This window comes from Benincasa hispida, chromosome 11, assembly GCF_009727055.1.
Source record: "Benincasa hispida cultivar B227 chromosome 11, ASM972705v1, whole genome shotgun sequence".
NCBI classification, from domain to species: domain Eukaryota; kingdom Viridiplantae; phylum Streptophyta; class Magnoliopsida; order Cucurbitales; family Cucurbitaceae; genus Benincasa; species Benincasa hispida.
In genome coordinates this window covers 41,031,644-41,050,124 of record NC_052359.1, presented here as the reverse complement: position 1 = coordinate 41,050,124, position 18,481 = coordinate 41,031,644, and the positions used below count along the sequence as shown (strand labels likewise).

At 33.5% G+C, this 18,481-nt stretch overlaps 2 protein-coding genes across 2 annotated transcripts; both read left to right on the top strand.

The window, feature by feature from the left end:
* The first annotated feature begins 5,857 nt into the window (after positions 1–5,857).
* LOC120089913 lies at positions 5,858–9,652 on the top strand. Its single transcript, XM_039047355.1, has 7 exons — positions 5,858–6,269; positions 6,818–6,991; positions 7,069–7,161; positions 7,240–7,308; positions 8,292–8,498; positions 9,046–9,171; positions 9,277–9,652. Exons 1-7 carry the CDS (start codon positions 6,006–6,008, stop codon positions 9,433–9,435), a joined length of 1,092 nt encoding a protein of 363 aa, XP_038903283.1. The 5' UTR covers positions 5,858–6,005; the 3' UTR covers positions 9,436–9,652.
* A 153-nt stretch (positions 9,653–9,805) lies between these two features.
* LOC120089914 (protein LIM3) lies at positions 9,806–12,045 on the top strand. Its single transcript, XM_039047357.1, has 2 exons — positions 9,806–10,401; positions 11,876–12,045. Exons 1-2 carry the CDS (start codon positions 10,095–10,097, stop codon positions 11,890–11,892), a joined length of 324 nt encoding a protein of 107 aa, XP_038903285.1. The 5' UTR covers positions 9,806–10,094; the 3' UTR covers positions 11,893–12,045.
* The last annotated feature ends 6,436 nt before the right edge of the window (positions 12,046–18,481 follow it).

Genomic DNA, 18,481 nt, shown 5'->3' with positions numbered 1-18,481 from the left:
AAATTCCTTTGAAGCTTGAGCACTCTAGGTTATTCTCATTCTATGAAAATGTGTCGTGAGAGAAGATTCGTCCTTGAAAGGGGAGAATCACCCTAGGGAAAGACTAGGAAAGTGAGAATTTGCCACAAGCCACCTTTGAGTCGTATTACTTGTATTGCTTAGTTTATTTTTCTGTATTTCTCTATTTCATTTTTATTCTCGTTGAACATCATCTCGCAGCTATGATTTTTTATGTGATGAAGTTCATTCTTTTATCTTTAGTCATGAGCTAAATTCTGTTAGAGGTTCAACAATGTGGATACCCTATGGTTTTTATGGTTGAGCAATGCGTGCAGTTCATACAACTTGTCTGACACATTTCATTTGTGGAATTTAAAGATAAAATTGTTAAGTTAAATTGGCCATCTAATTTAGCAATATAGTGAAATCTTAATGTTGAGAATGTTGGGATATAAACGGATGTCAAGGCACAACACCCAATCAATTGAAACATTGTTACACCCCTGTTCATCAATCCTTGTTTACTATTTTTTTAAAAGTTAATTTTCTACTTATTCACCATCCAATCATTCAATTGGTTACCTCCGTTTTCATTGGTCCATTGTCTTAATCAAATTAAAAGTTAGTCTAATCCCGTGGGATTCGACATTTGGAATACTCCAAAAATTATTACTTCATCGATAGTGTATGCTTGCACTTGGACCTCATTTAGCTTTATTTTTGTCACTGATACAAGTTTGGTCAATTAGTTATACAATTGATATACCAAGTTAAATGTAACTTATATACCATCAAAATCATATCAGACTTTCAAAAATATAACAAATTAACTGGTATAATTTATATTTGGTATATCAATTTATAAAAGTAATGTAATTAAGATATACTATGAAATCTAATTTAGATAACATAATACAACTTATGCCAAAACCTAAATCAAACCATCAAAATTGAACTAATCAAATGAAAATAACTCTACATCAAAATGAGGGGGAAAAAACCAATTATGCACCCCAAACACAAACTTTCTAATACCACAAACATATTAACTACAGACTTAAAAAATCAATCTCAGTGCCCCAAATAATCCATTAAAGTCATGGTATATTAGTTGTTTAACTGATATACTTTGTGTAAAGTATTTAGTTTATTGATATATCAAATATGAAGCATAGTAATTGATTGTTATACCAAAATATAAAGGGGCTATTTAGGGCCCCAACATGAGATGGTATATCATGGATTGATATATCATCTCAGTGTTTGGAGGCCCATTATCCTATCTCACCGATTTTTATTGTTTGTGGGCCCATTTTTGGAACGTGTTTCGTATCTCACCGTCATTTTCCTTCTGTGTATCGTATATCATCTCAGTGCTCGAACATACTCGATCGTTCATACTCGATCATGCTTGAACATACTCGATTATACTCAACCGTTCATACTCAATCATGCTTCATACTCGATCATATTCGATCATGCTTGAACATACTCGATCATACTCGATTATGCTCGAACATACTCGATCGTTCATACTCGATCATGGTTGATCATACTCGATCATTCATACTTGACCATGCTTGAACATACTCAAGCATACTCGCGTATTTTGCACGTTTTCAATATTATGAATTATTATTTAACCCATTTATTAAACTGTCTACCAACTTTAGTAATAATTGTTCTGATTGTTTGCTGATTTTATTAATGACTGTTCTGATTGTTTGATGTTTTTATTCCACTTGCGTATTTTCACTACCTATTCAACCACTTCATTCATGACTCAACCAATTTATTAATTGGGTTTGAGTTCATTCATGATGTAAACTTAATATTCTGAGGCTGGTCATACTTTTTTTTTTTTTTTTTTTTAAATATTTGTTGGGATTGTTATTGATATTCAACAACCACCCCTCTCCCTTCACTTTTCCTATATAACAACATTGATCCTTCTCCACTTGCTGAGAGTCTTGACTATCTAAGATTTATTTTGTCAATCCGGTGAGTTGTTTAACTTCGGTTTCTTCTTCTCCACTTTCTAATGTTTGGTTAGGTTATTTTCATATCATTAAATTTCTAACTTCTGGTTGTTTAGTGGGTGGTAGGGTGCCTCATTGTGTTTTGATCCAACAACTCGTGGACTCCATCCGTATCGTACTTCATAGAAGTAACATAGGTACTTTTCTATTCGAACTAGTTCTATTCCTACATTACAAGTATTTTTAGATTTTTTCTAACTTCTTTTTATTGTCTTGTTATGCAGCCAAAACTTATACGAAATATTCAATTAGTTTGAGGTTGGTGTGTTACTTTTTTGTATTCCCTTATATTCCATTTCAGTTGTATTTTTTGGTGTTATTAATTTTAGTGTGTTACTTATACAATGGATATATTACACGGTCTGTTTGACATTTTTTTATGTTATTAATTTTTAAATTTTTTTATGAGAATTTTCATTGTCTTCATTTATTTTTAATGTTTACATGCTTCTTAATATTGAAGTTACCTAAATTATCTTGCAAAAGTGTGAGATTTTTATTTTTGGAAGATTGAACAATAAAAATATAGCTTAATTAATTAATAAATATAAATATATTACTTAAACTTAATAAACTTCAGTAATTAATATACTCATTTTTAATTATTTTAATATAAATTATCAATATAATTATTTTTAATTATTTTAATATAAAATTGAATTGTATACCCTATCTTGAGATTGGAAATAATAATAAAAAAAATGCAATCAATGTCTTATTCCAAATAGGATGGATACAATAATTAGATTATAAGATTTAAAAAGAAAAATAATGCTTATATGGACAAATTATTATAGAGTACAAAAACTGAATCAGATAGTACTGACATAATAGTTTTGTACACCCAGACACAGACATAACAACTCTGCACACTCAAACACAGACATCAGAACTTCCACATCCTATATCATCTCAGAACCCCAAACAACCCCAAAGTATATTAGATATACCATTGATAAGAGTAAAATCCGAATAATAGAAAAAAACGAAATTTAATTTTATTTAAGGGGCACTTGCAAAAAGGGAAAAACAAAAACATTAATTAGGCCCATAACCCACATGTTTGTTTCTTGCAAAAATGGCAAAAACGAAGTCCGACCCAAACAACCCTAATCCCCACATCCTATATTATCTCAGCACCCCAAACAACCCCAAAGTATATTAGATATACCATTGATAAGAGTAAAATCCAAATAATAAAAAAAAAAACGAAATTTAAGTTTATTTAAGGGGCACTTACAAAAAGGGAAAAAACAAAAACATCAATTAGGCCCATAACCCACATGTTTGTTTCTTGCAAAAATGACAAAAATGAAGCCCGACTCACATATAAAAGATGTAAAATGTTGGAAACGTCCTCGCTACTGATATACACTTGATACACTCGACTGGTGTAGTTAATATATTTGATAATGATGCGCTTGACTGATATACCTAATAATGATGTACTAGACTGATCAATTGCTGATAAACTTGTCAACTCATTTATACTGCCAGCTAAAGTTGATACACTTGACTTATTTAATAAAGATACAATTGACTGGTATACTGTTAATAAACTTGATAATGATTACTCTTTTATAATACTTATATACTTAACTGATATACTGTTAATACATTTGATTGATATACTGTTGATAAATTTGATAATGATGCATTTAACTGAGTTGATATGCTTTGTAATGATACACTTAGATTTAAAAAAATTGAACTTCTTTTTCTTCGCAACAAACAACCTTCCTCCCTCATCTATTTCACCAACTAGCATTCCTCCACACCATCTAGCATCGACTATTGCTCTATCTCCCTATCGCGTACCTCCATCGATTGTGACACGTTTGGTCGTTGTCGTCGCTCTCTCTCTCTCCCCTCTAGTATCAATCTTTCACCAACTAACACTGCTCCCACCATCTGTCGCCAGCCACAACTCTACCTCCCCTGTCGCTTATCTCCATTGACCACCACATGTCATGTCGTCGCTTTTCTCGCTCTCTATCTTTCTCTCTCTCTCCATCAATTGATTGTTTAGGACAAATATGGAATGAAAGATTGTTAGAAATACGGGTTTGAAATTTTTGCCATATTTACAAAATATCAAATATGAGTGACAAACCTATAAAATAGCATATTCAAATTACCACCCATTACAATTTTCCTTTATTTATTTATTTTTATTGTATTTACCATTTTAGAAAACTATTGCTAAATTTGTGAAGGTCTCTCTCGCTATATTACTTTTTGCTAATATCACAGTTCCCTACTTTAATTTGGTCCCATATATTGGCATCTCAAATATAAAAAGATTAGATTTCTACCTCCATAATCATTTGGAATTTAAACTTTAGAATAAACATTCTCTTTTGACAAAATTTTCTCGAGAATTTGCACGAACGATCCAAAAAGTGGGTCAAAATGTCAAATGACCTGAATTTTCAAAAAAATGTCAAATGATCATTTGTTGATGTCAAATTCAGGTGAAATAACCAAAAAGAACCTCGCGTACACGGAATGACCTCTCGCTCTCTTGCTCTATCACACTCTTGCTCCATCTTTCCTCTTTTACACCGCTCTCCTCCCTTAAGATTTGTTGTTTTGTATGATCTTGCTCACACTTTTGTTTGGTCTCGCTCTCCATGGTCTTCTCTACTTGAAATTGGTCACGTCAGAGTTGTCTGCGTGGTGTAGTGTCGGAGAAAGTGTGGTCGTCTTCGATCTAGAATAAGAAAAAGAAGACGAAATAGAAGAAGAAGAGGAGTATAAAGAAAAGAAGGAAAAAAAAGAAGAAGAAGAAAAAAAAAAGGAGATGCAATCTGGAGAAGAAAGAAAAGAAAAGTAAAAAACAAATTAAATGAAATGAAGGACAATAATGTAATTTTACTTATCACATTTTTTGTGTGCTTTTTACCCATGAAGCCCTCATAAGACCTATATTTCATTAATATTCAAATTTTTATTTATTTACAAGAATATCTAAATGGGAGTTTTTTTTATAATTATTATTATTATTTAGATTTTATGTATTATGATATATACACATTTTGATTTGTTGAGATTTTTTACTACATAAATGATATATATGACATATATATTGTGATGTAAAAAAAATTTATGATGTATACTATGAATTATGTCGAACATTAAGCCAATATGTAGTTTATAATACATTTCATATATTGGTTTATACTATGATTTATGTCAAGTATTGGGTCAAATTCCGATTTATATATTGTGGTATATTTCATATATTGGTTAGGATATTTTCAAATACCTAACAAAATGTTTTAAGGTGTATTTAAAATAACCACGAAATTGCTAGATAAACCAATAAGTTGATACATGAAACTAACATAAATGTAAAATAAAATTTTATTAATTACATTTTCTCTCTCCAATTAAACAAAAGAAATAAAATCAGAACAAATAAATGCATTTTCTCTCTCACACGTGTGCTTTATCAATATGGATTTTTTTTTTCAATGCCACATTCTCTCCAACCATCCACTACACTCAAGAATATTTTAGTCCAAAAAATCCATTAAATCTTATATATAAAAATATAAAAAAGTTTGAATATTTATGAAAATAAGTTTTGTAAAAGAATTAAATCTATAATATATATATTTTATATATATATATATATTTAAAATTTGGACCATTTTACATTTTTGGCTCAATTTTTAAGTCATCACTACAATNATAATATATATATTTTATATATATATATATATTTAAAATTTGGACCATTTTACATTTTTGGCTCAATTTTTAAGTCATCACTACAATTATTTCAATTTTCTCCTTTATTTATCGAATCTTTCTTTGATTAATGGGTTGAAGTTTCGACAACTGCCCATATTGCGAAGGCAAAATTTGGGCAGCAAATTCTCACTGCACTCTCCCGCGCTTTGCCCCAAAACCTCACACTCTCTCAATCATCTGCTACTATTCTACTTTCTTCTTTCTTTGATGGATTTGCCCGTGATCGATCTTGCCCCATATCTGAAGGCCTCGTCGGAACTCGCCGGCGGCTCTCCGATCGACTTTGCGCCCCAACTCACCGCTCTGTGCGAGGAAGTCAGTCGGACTCTGAAAGAAACCGGCGCACTTCTGGTAAAGGATCCGAGATGCTCTGCCGAGGATAACGATCGATTCATTGATATGATGGAAAGGTTCTTTGAAAAGCCAACTGAGTTCAAGCGTCTGCACGCGAGGCCTAATTTGCATTACCAGGTAAAATTGCAAATTGATTTGTCTATGAGCGAGATGTTGTTTGATCACTGTCAAAATGTAGGTCGATCGGAAGCTAGATCTTCGAAGCATGATTTCTTGTCTGTGTTTTGGCTTATTTTCAAAGCATTTGAGATGATTTTTTGTCCTCCAATATTTCTGCGGATTCGTTAATTGGCGTAGAGTACTTCTTTTCAGTGTCAGTCTCACCAACTCTATTCTTTTCTAAAGTGCTAGAGATCCATTGATGCTTCACCACGCATACTAACTAAATTCACACAGTGCAGAATTGAATAAAAGAAACGAGGAAAATGAACGATAGAGTAAAGGTGAACAAGAAAGAAAAGAGAACAACAAATCGAATATATTCTTGCTTGATATCATCAGTTTTGAACTATTGTGATGTTGAGTTGATTAAGCGATGAAAAATAATGCCGTCAGAAGGAAAATAAGCTTCTTAAATGAAGAAATGGAAATTTAGGTTTCGTTGTTCTGAGATGAAGTATCAACTTTGATTCTAATTCTAAATTTTCGAATGGAGATAATACCAGGTTGGGGTAACGCCAGAAGGTGTGGAAGTCCCAAAAAGCCTGGTCGATGAAGAAATGCAGGAAAAGATAAGAGCAATGCCCAAGGAGTTCCAACCATTACTTCCCAGGGGGCCGGATCCCAAGTGGCGATACATGTGGAGAGTGGGTCCTCGCCCATCAAACACCCGATTTAAGGTTTTATCATCTCTTTTACCCTCTTGTTTCTCGTTAGTTTTGTCTTTCTCCTTGGAATTTTTTTGTATTTTCTGCAGGAACTCAATGCTGAGCCGGTTATCCCTGAGGGTTTTCCTGAATGGAAGGATACCATGGATTCTTGGGGTTTCAAAATGATAGCAGCCATAGAGGCAAGTAATTGGATGAGGTTTCCTCCATTGTACTACACTGCTTTTGTGAACATAATTTTAAATCTTCTTTATCCTCAGGCTGTTGCGGAAATGGCAGCAATTGGGTTTGGCTTGCCCAGGGATGCATTCACTTCTCTGATGAAGCTGGTATCTTCTGTTTCTAGTATGACATGTTCTATCAGTAATTTTCTGTTTACTTTTAGATCTCCTTCCCGCTGCAATTTTCTTAAAATTGGATATTTCATATTTTATATTAGATAAATGGACACTGTTCACATCTTATATTCTATAGGTTCTATTTTGCTCCATTGGAACCCTTTCCTTTAGGGAGCTTCCTTTTAAGGGTTTGTTGACCTTGTATTCTTTCATTTATTCTCAATGAAAGTTGTTTCATTAAAAAAAAAATTCAATATACATCTAGAAAGGAACCGGTTTATAATTAAGAGAGGGATGCAGTGTTGTTTTGATTAGAAAGAATGATACTAAAATATTATTCTTCTCTGACAAAATATGAAAGGGGGATTGTTATTTATATGTGGCTACTAGCCTAATATTTATTATGAATTTCTCCAATTGGAATGAAGAACCAGGGGTGTTTATATAGTTTAAGGCCATTATTTCTTAAGGAATTTCTTTTCACAGTGTTAGAGGGTTAGTGCATCCAATTCTTTGTTGCTGAAGGGACGTTGACACTGAGGGTGCTAAGTATCACTACGTCACGTGCAATGTAGCATTTAGAGTACTTCCACCATCTAAGTTTGCACTTAAGAATGTTTTTACCGTTGAAGGGCCTGCTGAACCTGCCCAACCCCTCCAATATATGGTCTTTCCTACGTTTTATTTATCATATCATTTACTTTGCAAGAGTAAGACGACTCATTTACTTGCTTAAAGAAAAAATCTCATTCGTTTCATGAGGATTCTTGGCTGTAGAGACTAGAGAGTAGGATTGTTTTCTTGGATATTTGATTATTTTTCTGGATATTCTGTTATGAATGCTATCAAAAATCCCATTTTTTTAGTTTTTTTTTTTTTTCAGTGTGCCAGAAAAAAACATGTCTTCCTTAATAGTAATACCCTATATCGACTTTGTTTCATCCTAAAAGTTATTTTCCTACCTGAAATCTCAGGGACCTCATCTTCTTGCTCCAACAGGAAGCGACCTTCATCGTTTTGGCCAGGAGGGTACCGTCTTTGCTGGGTATCACTATGATCTTAATTTTCTGACAATCCATGGCCGAAGCAGATTTCCTGGGCTATATATTTGGCTTAGAAATGGGCAAAAAGTTGAAGTCAAGGTTCCTATTGGATGTCTTCTAATACAGACGGGAAAACAGGTAAGATAGTCATGGTGAAGATTAGGACCTATAATCAATGATATATTATCTATCATTTGCAAGACTATTGCTATAAGCGAATGCTCAGTTGACTTTCAACGAATAAAATTTAAAGTTAAAAGATTGCTGATTCTTTCTCAACAATCAATGTGCAATCAGCTTGTGTTTTAAACTGGCATTATAGCCTGAATAATCTGCTTTTATCACGGAGTTGGGAGGTTTCACTTATTACGGGAATGGTAGGACATAACATGATAAAATGAGTAAATTATTCTCCTTTAGTTTACTGAATTCTGATATAGTCAAAATTATGATTAATCTTCCGAGAGAAGTTGACCTTTTACAAATGTCTTCATTGTAGACCATTCTCTATTTTCCTTTACCTTGCGTCCCTAGCTTGTAGAATACTATCTAATTGATTAACTTTTATTTCATGCTACTTCCATAAATGTTAGGGAACCGTTGAGTCATGTTAATTACTGCATGTTTTATAGAGATGCAATTTCCGGCAATGGTATGCACTCTTAACTCCATTACGCTTGAGCAGATTGAGTGGCTGACTGCTGGTGACTGCATAGCTGGCATGCATGAAGTTGTTGTCACAAAAAGGACTAAGGATGCAATTAAGCTTGCATCAGAGCAAAATCGCAGCCTTTGGAGAGTCTCTTCAACTGTAAGTATCCGGTTATGTTATCATAGTTTCTTTTATGTTCTGAGCAAACTGAACTTAGTTTCATACATATTCTGGAAGACTAAGTATTTGTTTCGTTGGATGTAGTTATTTGCCCATATAGCATCTGACGCTGTCTTGAAGCCTCTTGGCCACTTTGCTGAATCCCCACATGCCAACAAGTATCCGTCTATGTTGGCAGGAGAGTATGTCGAGAAAGAGCTTGCAGTGATTAATCTAAAAGGACAAAAAGGAGAAACTTTGTAATCAAACTCTATATTCTTGTTATACCACAGATGCCGTTAGCCATTACAGATTGATCAAAAGGAATCGAGAGAGAAATTTCAGCTATTACATTTTTACAGTGCTCTGTAAATTGGGTCTAATTTATATGGATCCTCCATTCACTCAAGTGTATTTTATGTTTCAACGAAAGCTTGTAAGGACAGTATGGTTAGAATACTCCATTGTTTTATGTGCTTTACATTAACAGCCAAATTGATTCTTGAACTAACAGCGTTTCACTTGGTGCATATTTAAACTGCACTCAGCTTGGAGAAGAGTTTACTTTCATTAATTTTTTAACTGTCATAAAGTTGGGAGATTTGATTATTTTGTAGGATCACATTGATGTAAAGATGACCAACATCCTTCCTAATCCTTGCAGGCTTAAAGGAGTCACAAGTGATAGATGTTTTATAACAATTATAGTGCAGATAAATCATCACTTCTGTATGTTGGGGAATAGAGACAAATCAGCACCAGAGGGAGACCTAAACTAGCAATGGACGCGTGATCGTGGGTTAGGATGGAGGTGCAGAATGGTTACGAACAACAATCTCTTATAAATTCAATTCTAAATGTCCATATTTTCGTAGTACAAAGTTGGAGCCTTGGAGGGTCATTTTATTATTGAGTGTGAAAAAATGGGGTATCTAAGCATGAAATTTCTGTCAGTTTGGGTGTTTTTATTGGCGACAACAAGTTTGGCCGAACAAAGCAAAGGCGAAACTTGTAGTTTCACCTTCTTTTCTTCCCTTGTTAGGCTGATGCCTTGCAGGCCATCGGTTGCTCCATTCCGCCCCATTCCGCCGACCGTGGCCTGTTGCAATGCTGTCAAAACTCTCGGCCAGCCTTGCTTGTGTGTGCTTGTCAATGGCCCTCCTATTGCCGGCGTTGATCGTGACTTGGCCATGCTGTTGCCGGAGAAGTGCACTGCCAATTTTGATCCATGTACACTCAATCTCTCTCCTAGTTATTTGTGTTTTTGTTTTTGGAATTTAAGAAGTTAGATTAAAACAAACTACAAAATATACGTCACTGTGCCAAAGTTAGTTTAGTTTAATGGTTATTGACATGACATTCATTCTTAGATATTGAAGGTCCGATACCCATTATTGAGTTATTGTACTAAAAAAATGTGTTAAATGGATAAGTTACTTAATACCGTTGTCTAGAGTGATGGATTGAACTCCGCCACCATAGTGGTTAAATTAAAAAAGTTAAAAAGAAAAAAACCTCGTTTGATAATCATTTGATTTTTTATTTTTAGTTTTTAAAAATTAAATTATTTTAATTGAATTTCTTATAATGATCTATGTAACCTTCTAAAATATAAAAGTTGAATTTTTAGTTAAATTCTGAAAACAAAAACAAGTTTTTAAAAATTACTTGTTTTAGTTTTCAAATTTGGCTTGATTTTTGAAACAATTGGAATGAAGCAGGTAGATATATTGTTATAAACTTAATTTTAGAAAATTAAAAATGAATGGTTATCAAACAGCGCTAAATTTTAAATTAAGGGATGAGCATAATTCAATTGGTTTAGGTATTAGTGTAACATCTTTGGAAGATAAGAGGTTTGGACTTCTAGTGCTACAAGAATCTAATAGTAAAGAAATTATGAATAATTATAAAAGTTTAGGGTTCGATGGATGTGCAATTTGAGTTATATTTTATGTTTCCAAGTTCACTTGGACATATTCCTTTTACAGATTCTTTTTCAAAACTATTTTTAGATTATGTGGTTCAAACTAAAGATATGTTAAATTTTTTTTTTTTTGTTTTCAATCTATTTAGATTTTAAAAGAAAAAATTACATTAAAAAAATAAAATCTTTGACAAATATTAGTATTTTATGTTATAAATTTATTTCAATTTTATTAATACTAAAATGTGTATTAATACATTTTAAAATGTTACAGCGTAAAATTTATAAAATTAAACAAGTTAATAAATTAATTATGTATAATTGTCAAAACAAATATAACTCAACTGACCTATAAGCGTGTTAATGGTCAAAAGATTCATGGTCCAAATCTCCATACTCCCAATAGTATTAAAAGATAATAATAATAAAATAATTAATTGTTAATGATTCAATGTTGGTTTAAGAAGATTGAAATATGAAATACAACTAATTATCAAAACAGTATTTTTTTAATGTATAAAAGACTTGTATTCTTGCCCATTAGTGATTTATGTGTTGATGGAATCGTCCAAAACTAAATTACCAATTCACAAACATTGAACAAAAATTGAAAAATTACTACTGCAATAAACTTCAATTTCGAACTTTTATGATGTAATATTCAACGAAAAAACAAAGATATTTTAGAAATAAAGTAAAACATAGGTCTTCTAATACAATTTCCCTCTTTTCTTTTTTCTCTGTTAATTCATATTGCTTCTGTTTGTAATTGTGCAGGTGAAATCATGAAATAAAAAGAAGACATTATGAGTTCAATAATAAGATGATACGTGCAGGAAATGAGGTCTATTAAGCATTAATGTTAATGGTCCACCTAAATGTTTTACTTTCTTTTCTTCTATACTAGCTTTGATCTGTAATATCTAAAGTGATTGTACTTTTTTTTTTGGGGGATAAATAAAATATCTATAATATGAGTAATTTAATCTTTGAAAATTAATATTTTACATCAACAATGGAAATTAAAATACCCACAAAATAGATTTGAAGTATTTTTCCGTATTTCATTTTTATTTTTTAAATAGCAAAATGGCATAGAAGTAAGGGTCTATTAGTAATTAAGATTTCAAATGTAGGTTTTGGGATTTGGATGTGATGCCGCAAGACCAAAGTGTAAATTGGATCTTATCCCAGGGTTTTGGTACGGAAGAACTTTTTTAAGGGTCCAAATGAAAATTGGTCCAAGATTCAAATTTGTTTGTAAAATGGTGTTCTACTGCAAAATTATTATCTCGTCTCGAGATTGTTCGTAATTAAAGTGTGGGGTGAGGAAATTGAACCTCTAATTTGAAGGCTGATAGTACAACCACTACACTAATTGAGCTACGCTCTTATTGACGTTTTTTTGTACTTTGTTCAGATTCTTCCTCTCGCTTCTTACTACCATCTCTTGCTTCTCGCTCCTACCTCTCGCTTCTCACTCCCACCTCTCGTTTCTTGATCATACCTCTAATTTCTCACTTCTTGTTCCTTTTTCTTGTTCTCATTGAGCACAATTGTAAATTTTTTTCGATTTTTTTCTTTATTCAGATTCTCGCTCTTTCCTCTTGTTCCTCTTCAAATACAATTGCAATTTTTTTCTTTGAAAAAAATGCAGAACGAAGAAAAAAAGGAAAAAATTTAGACAATGAAGAAGAAGAAAAGTTAGGAGAAAAAGAAGAAGATGATGAAGAAGAAAAAGAAGAAGGCGGCAGAAGAAGAAATAGGTGAGAGAAGAATGTGAAAAAAAAAGCTGGAAAATGAAGATGAAGGAAGAAGAGTTCACTAGGGGATAAAGTAGTAATTTCACAATTAGATAATGTAAGCAAAAAACCATTTTTCATTTGTTTTCAAAATTAAGAAAGAAATTTCACATGGACTTTTTATTTTGGATCATCCATCCAAAAAAATTTAAACATAGGGATACGTATATATTCCCTATTACATCATTGGTTCAATTAACATATTGTTTTAGTTCATCAATGATGAGAATGCAAATGAGATCTAACCATTAATCTTTAAAATAATAATTAAAGATTCATCTATTATTGTATCCTTGCATTGACAATAAAACAAGGACTTGTTAAGATATTGTTTGGTTCATTACTTTGAACGGGTATTGATTAAAATATTTACCTTCTTTTTCTTTTCGAAATATCGACCAACGATTAATGTGAGACTTTTATGTCATCTCCAACAAGTTAAATGTGTTGAAGTTCTTCAAAAATAAAAACTCAACTAGCACAATTTACTTGTTCACTCCCTCTTTTGAGATCTTCACACTCGTATTCCTATATTAATTGTATATTAATTAATAATAACTAGGGTTCTTTATCAACCAGATAACAAAATAGGCATCTCGAATAAATAAAATACAATTTAAAGATGATTTACGAGGTTTAACAAATCTATAAGGATCAAATCAAAATTTCTAAAATCATAGAGACCAACTACTCGAAACTAATTAAGTATAAAGTATAAAAATTAAATTGAAATTTTAAACCATACATACACACAACCAATCATCCCACATATAGGTAACTTATGGAACAAAAAATTGTTGCTTCAACCCCATCAAGTCAATAATAACACAAACTTAACTTCTAAACTTCCAAATTAAAATATTTTGAATAAGAATAGAAATAAACAGAAAGAGTTGAAAAACCAAGGGAACATATAATAAAATATTTGCAAATTTTAATGATAAAGCCAAGAGTTTTGAATATAAAATATATCGACTCATATTTTATAAAGTTCCCTTCTAATAAGGTTTCTTTTATTATTTAGTAATAAAGAGAGAGTTGGCAAAGTCATCATTGGAGGCCATGGCTATTATTTGGAATATGAACATAACTTTCCAATATAAACCATTTTTCAAATGTTTAGTTTTTAGTATACTCGAGAAAATACGAACAAAATTAAAAAAAAAAAATATAAATCAATTAGTAAAAGAGCATGCATTCAGCGATAATGTTCTTTTAAAAACATGCTCTTTTGAATAACTATCCGTATCTTCAAACATGGAAAAAACTTGTGGATAGCAACGTTACCCTATAAACTATTATAAGCTAGATATTTTATCTAGTATTTTAGATTATTTTGATTATTATATCTTTTGAAATTTTGTTTTCTTGTAATTAATTAGTATATACAAGTAGTTAAATAACATTTATTTCTCTATTTCTCCCTTCCTATTTGTTATAAAAGGATGAAATATAGATGACAAACATGAAAGGGTCCCTTTTTTAATATATAATTTCCAAAGGGTCCTTAATATTTTAAATTTATGCATTTTACGTACTCTTTATGTATTAAAATTTCTCAAGTAGATTCACTAAGAAAATCAATTAAAATTTGTTACAATCTTGTATGTGTCATTAAATTATTCTTTATTTATTATATTTAAATACATATGATTAGAAGAGAAAAACAAAATTTGTTGATAGGTGAATTAGATTTTGGAGACAAATAAATTGGGGTCTATGGGTAATGTAGTATTCGATCGAGTGAAACACCCACCTGTTCAAATATGTTACTCTAATTTAATATTACTCGACTAACAAATCTTGGGCAATCACAAATTGGGATAGTTAAATTTGAGATTAATTATAAATTTATATGTGTCCTCAAATTAAATTAATAGACATAAAAGTTGGCAAATCAAATGATGCTAGTTGTTTTAAGTATTAATCCATTGGGCAATATTAGCTCGTTCAATCAAATTACGCCACGTGTCGATTTGGGCCGAAGCTAAGTTACCTTAAATTTATTAAAATAAAGAGGTAGTGGAAAATATGACAAAATTTAGATCTGACTCTTGTATTCTATCGGTGATAGACCATATCGCTACTAGGGGTGTACATGGGTTGGATTGAAGGTGTTTTTTGGACCCAACCGAAAATTCGAGTTGATTGGGTTGGCAACTCAAAAGATCCAAAAAAAAGTCTCCAACCCAATCCCACCCCAAAAAAAGTCTCCAACGCAACACACTTAATTATTATTTCTAAAAGTACTACCATTTGCAATTATCCTTAAATAAATCGGGTCAAATTTAAATAAAATTCTAAAAAAAGGATTAAATTAAGTCTAAGTCCAAAAGCTGATTCCAATGTCATCCAAGCCCAAACCCATATTGTAAACCCCTAAACTCGTTTTACTAGTAAATTATGCTTAAGACCTCTTTATTATGTGTTTAATGTCATAGTACATATATATTTATGATAATTCTAATGTTTATAATAATATGAAGTGTAAGAGCATGTATGTGATGTTAAAGAGAAGAAAAATTCTAAGTGTTATAAGATGGGCCTCGGCCGTTTTGAAGGTAGAAAATATTCTAAGTATGAAGTGTTGAGCTCTCGGATGAATTGAAAAAGAGTTCACAATTAGAAGAAAAATGGAAGGTCCATGCGACAAAGTCATGTCAATGTATGCAGTCAACCCTTTCAAAATGCTATACAGCCAAGTATTTAAGGAAGGGGAACTATATCCAAGTATAGCCCATGAAGTATTTGGAAGGTCATGAAGGAAGTTAAGTTAGCTGTTGAGTTTGATGTGTAGCCGAGGCTGGTGAGAAAAGTATATGATCAACTTCACCTAAGGTGGAGAAGGCTAGTATAGGCGACATGCAAATAGCTAAGTTACCTAGATAAACACTCCAAAGGGGATGCTAAGGCAGAATGCTAGGATGGTCGCAAGAGAATTAGTGGCCGTGAAGTGTAAAAGTTGGCAGGCAAGACTCCCATGGACAAATGCGATGATGGGTCACTTAATTGATGTGAAGAGGTGTGTTAAGGAAGTAAAGATTGACAACGTAAGGTGTACTAAGAACACCTAAGACGAGGTGATGCGATTACGACTAGGAGCATGCGATAACCAATGATGGGGCCTAAGTGATCGCAAGCTCTATGCGATGAAAATTAAGCTAAGCATTCGGCTTAATCACCAATTAGTAGGTGTTGAAAATAGGGTTATTAACCTAGGGGCATTTATGTAAATGTACAGACCCCTAGGGTTTCCTACTGTCTATTTATACAGTGTGTCCCTGTGTATTCAGTGTATCAGATTAAAATAATAAGAAAAGATCTCTATATCGTGGTTTTTCTCCATGTTCTAGGGTTTCCACGTAACTGTGTTGTCATTCCCTTATCTTCTTCTTTTATTTTTAAAATGGTATCAGAGCTAAGCGACGAAACCCTAGCCATTATGGAAGAGAACCAACCACAGTCATCTTCTACTGATGGAACTTTGAGTTTTGACATGAAGATTGCTATTCGAGCGACCGTGAAGGAGTGTTTTCAAGCAGCCCTACCAGAGTTTATTTCTGTCGTCCGGCTGTAGTCGACGAAGAACCGATGTTAGTGGAAGCCGCCGTACCAGTCAGAAGCGCCGATCGAACCCAGACGATTCTTCGACGGACGAACAGGTACAGTTCTGGTCAATTCAAGTCGTGGGTCATTGCAATTTTCACTGATTGAGGCTAGATGTATCATTGACGGACAGACAGAAACAGATTTGATCGTTTCAAGCCATGGGTCGCTACCATCCACGCCGCTGCAGCCTTCCGCACTATTCATGTTCGCGCTGGTCGATTCTTCTGCGCCAGGTTTGTTCGACCAACGAGAAGCCGAGCTGAGCACGATCGATCATTTTGCACCAGGTCCATTCGACCAACAAGAAGTCGCGCCGAGCACCCATCTTGAGCAGTCCAGCCGGCTGGGGTCTTCACGTGTGCTGGCGAACCCCTTCCAGTCGGTGACCTTTTTCCAGCCGGCGACTTCCTTCCAACTGTCAGTGGCTGCTTCGTTTCCAGCCATTTGTGGTTCGACCGAAATACCCAAATGACGTGAGACAATGGTTGACTTATCTCCAACAACAGATTTCATATTTGGATACGATGTTTGGCCTAAATCCTCAATTGGTTCAACCAGTCTATTCAGAGAATCCGGTAAATTCCTTCCCTATTTTGCCAAATGCTTCTTATTTATCTGGCTCGATGGGCAACTTTGCATGATTTCTTGTAGGAGAAAAATTAAATGGCCAGAATTATTTCTCCTAGTTCTAATCAGTCTGAATGGCCTTGGAAGGGCGTCACAAATTTGGGTACTTGACGGGGGAGATTCTAAAGCCAGTACCAGGCGATCCACAAGAACGGATCTGGAAAGGAGAAGACTCGCTGTTACACTCTGTTCTTGTGAATAGTATGGAACCTCAAATAGGCAGACCATTATTATATGCTGCAACCGCCAAGGATATCTAGGAGGCTGCATGAGATTTGTACTCAAAGAGACAGAATGTCTCTCGACTATATACACTTCACAAGCAGATCCATGAATGCAAACAAGGATCCATGGATGTTACATCTTATTTTAAAAAATTATCAATGCTTTGGCAAAAGATGGACCAGTGTCGAGAGATTATCTGGAACTGCGCACAAGACGGGGCTCAATACTTGAAAATTGAAGAAGCAAACCATGTGTATGTGTTCTTGGCTGGATTAAATCCTAAATTCGATGGTGTCCATAGTCGAATATTAGGCCAATGCCCTACTCCTTCTCTCAGAGAAGTTTGCTTCGAAATACGGCTGGAAAAGGATCGGTCATGCACCATGAATAATCCCATGACTACAACTGATGCAGCTGTCTTCATTGCAAAGTCGCTCAGTGCTGATGGCGATAAAAAACCTCCACCTGTGTGTGAGCATTGTAAGAAGCCCTGACACATAAAAAACCAGTATTGGAAATTGCACGGGAAACCTCCAAACAGCAGGCGACAACAGTCTCATGACAAATCTAATACTGGACATGCCCTAGTAAGTGACTCAGCAGATGAACATACTCAGAAGCAGTCTTCCGCTGATAGTAAGAACAATTTGAGTACGGTTGGGGTGAGTGCTATTGCATAATTTGGTAATTTTCCTTCATTTGGCCTTATTAGCATAAATGGTAAAAAAAAACCATGGATTGTGGACTCAGGGGCCACAGATCATCTTACCAGTTCTTCCGATTTGTTTATTTCGTATAACCCAAGTACTGGAAATGAGCATATTTGCGTTGCAGACGGGTCTTTTATCCCTGTTGTAGGGAAAGGTCATATCTCCCCGTTTGACGGTTTAATTATGCGTGATACTTTACATGTGCCTAAAATCTCTTATAATCTTTTGGCTATCAGTAAAATTACAAGGGATTTGAAGTGTAAGGCAATTTTCTCACCTGATTCTGTTTTGTTTCAGGATCTGAAATCGAGGATGACGATTGGCACTGCCCGACACGATAGGGGACTCTATTTCCTTTCTGAAGAGGATTCCTCTAGAGATGATCATCAAATTTGGTTTATGTCGTTAAA

Coding starts and splice junctions, on each gene's coding strand:
- LOC120089914 (XM_039047357.1), top strand. CDS start 10,095: ATGGGGTATCTAAGCATGAAATTTCTGTCAGTTTGGGTGTTTTTATTG.
- LOC120089913 (XM_039047355.1), top strand. CDS start 6,006: ATGGATTTGCCCGTGATCGATCTTGCCCCATATCTGAAGGCCTCGTCG. Junction 6,270..6,817: donor GGCCTAATTTGCATTACCAG/GTAAAATTGCAA, acceptor AGATAATACCAG/GTTGGGGTAACGCCAGAAGG. Junction 6,992..7,068: donor CATCAAACACCCGATTTAAG/GTTTTATCATCT, acceptor TATTTTCTGCAG/GAACTCAATGCTGAGCCGGT.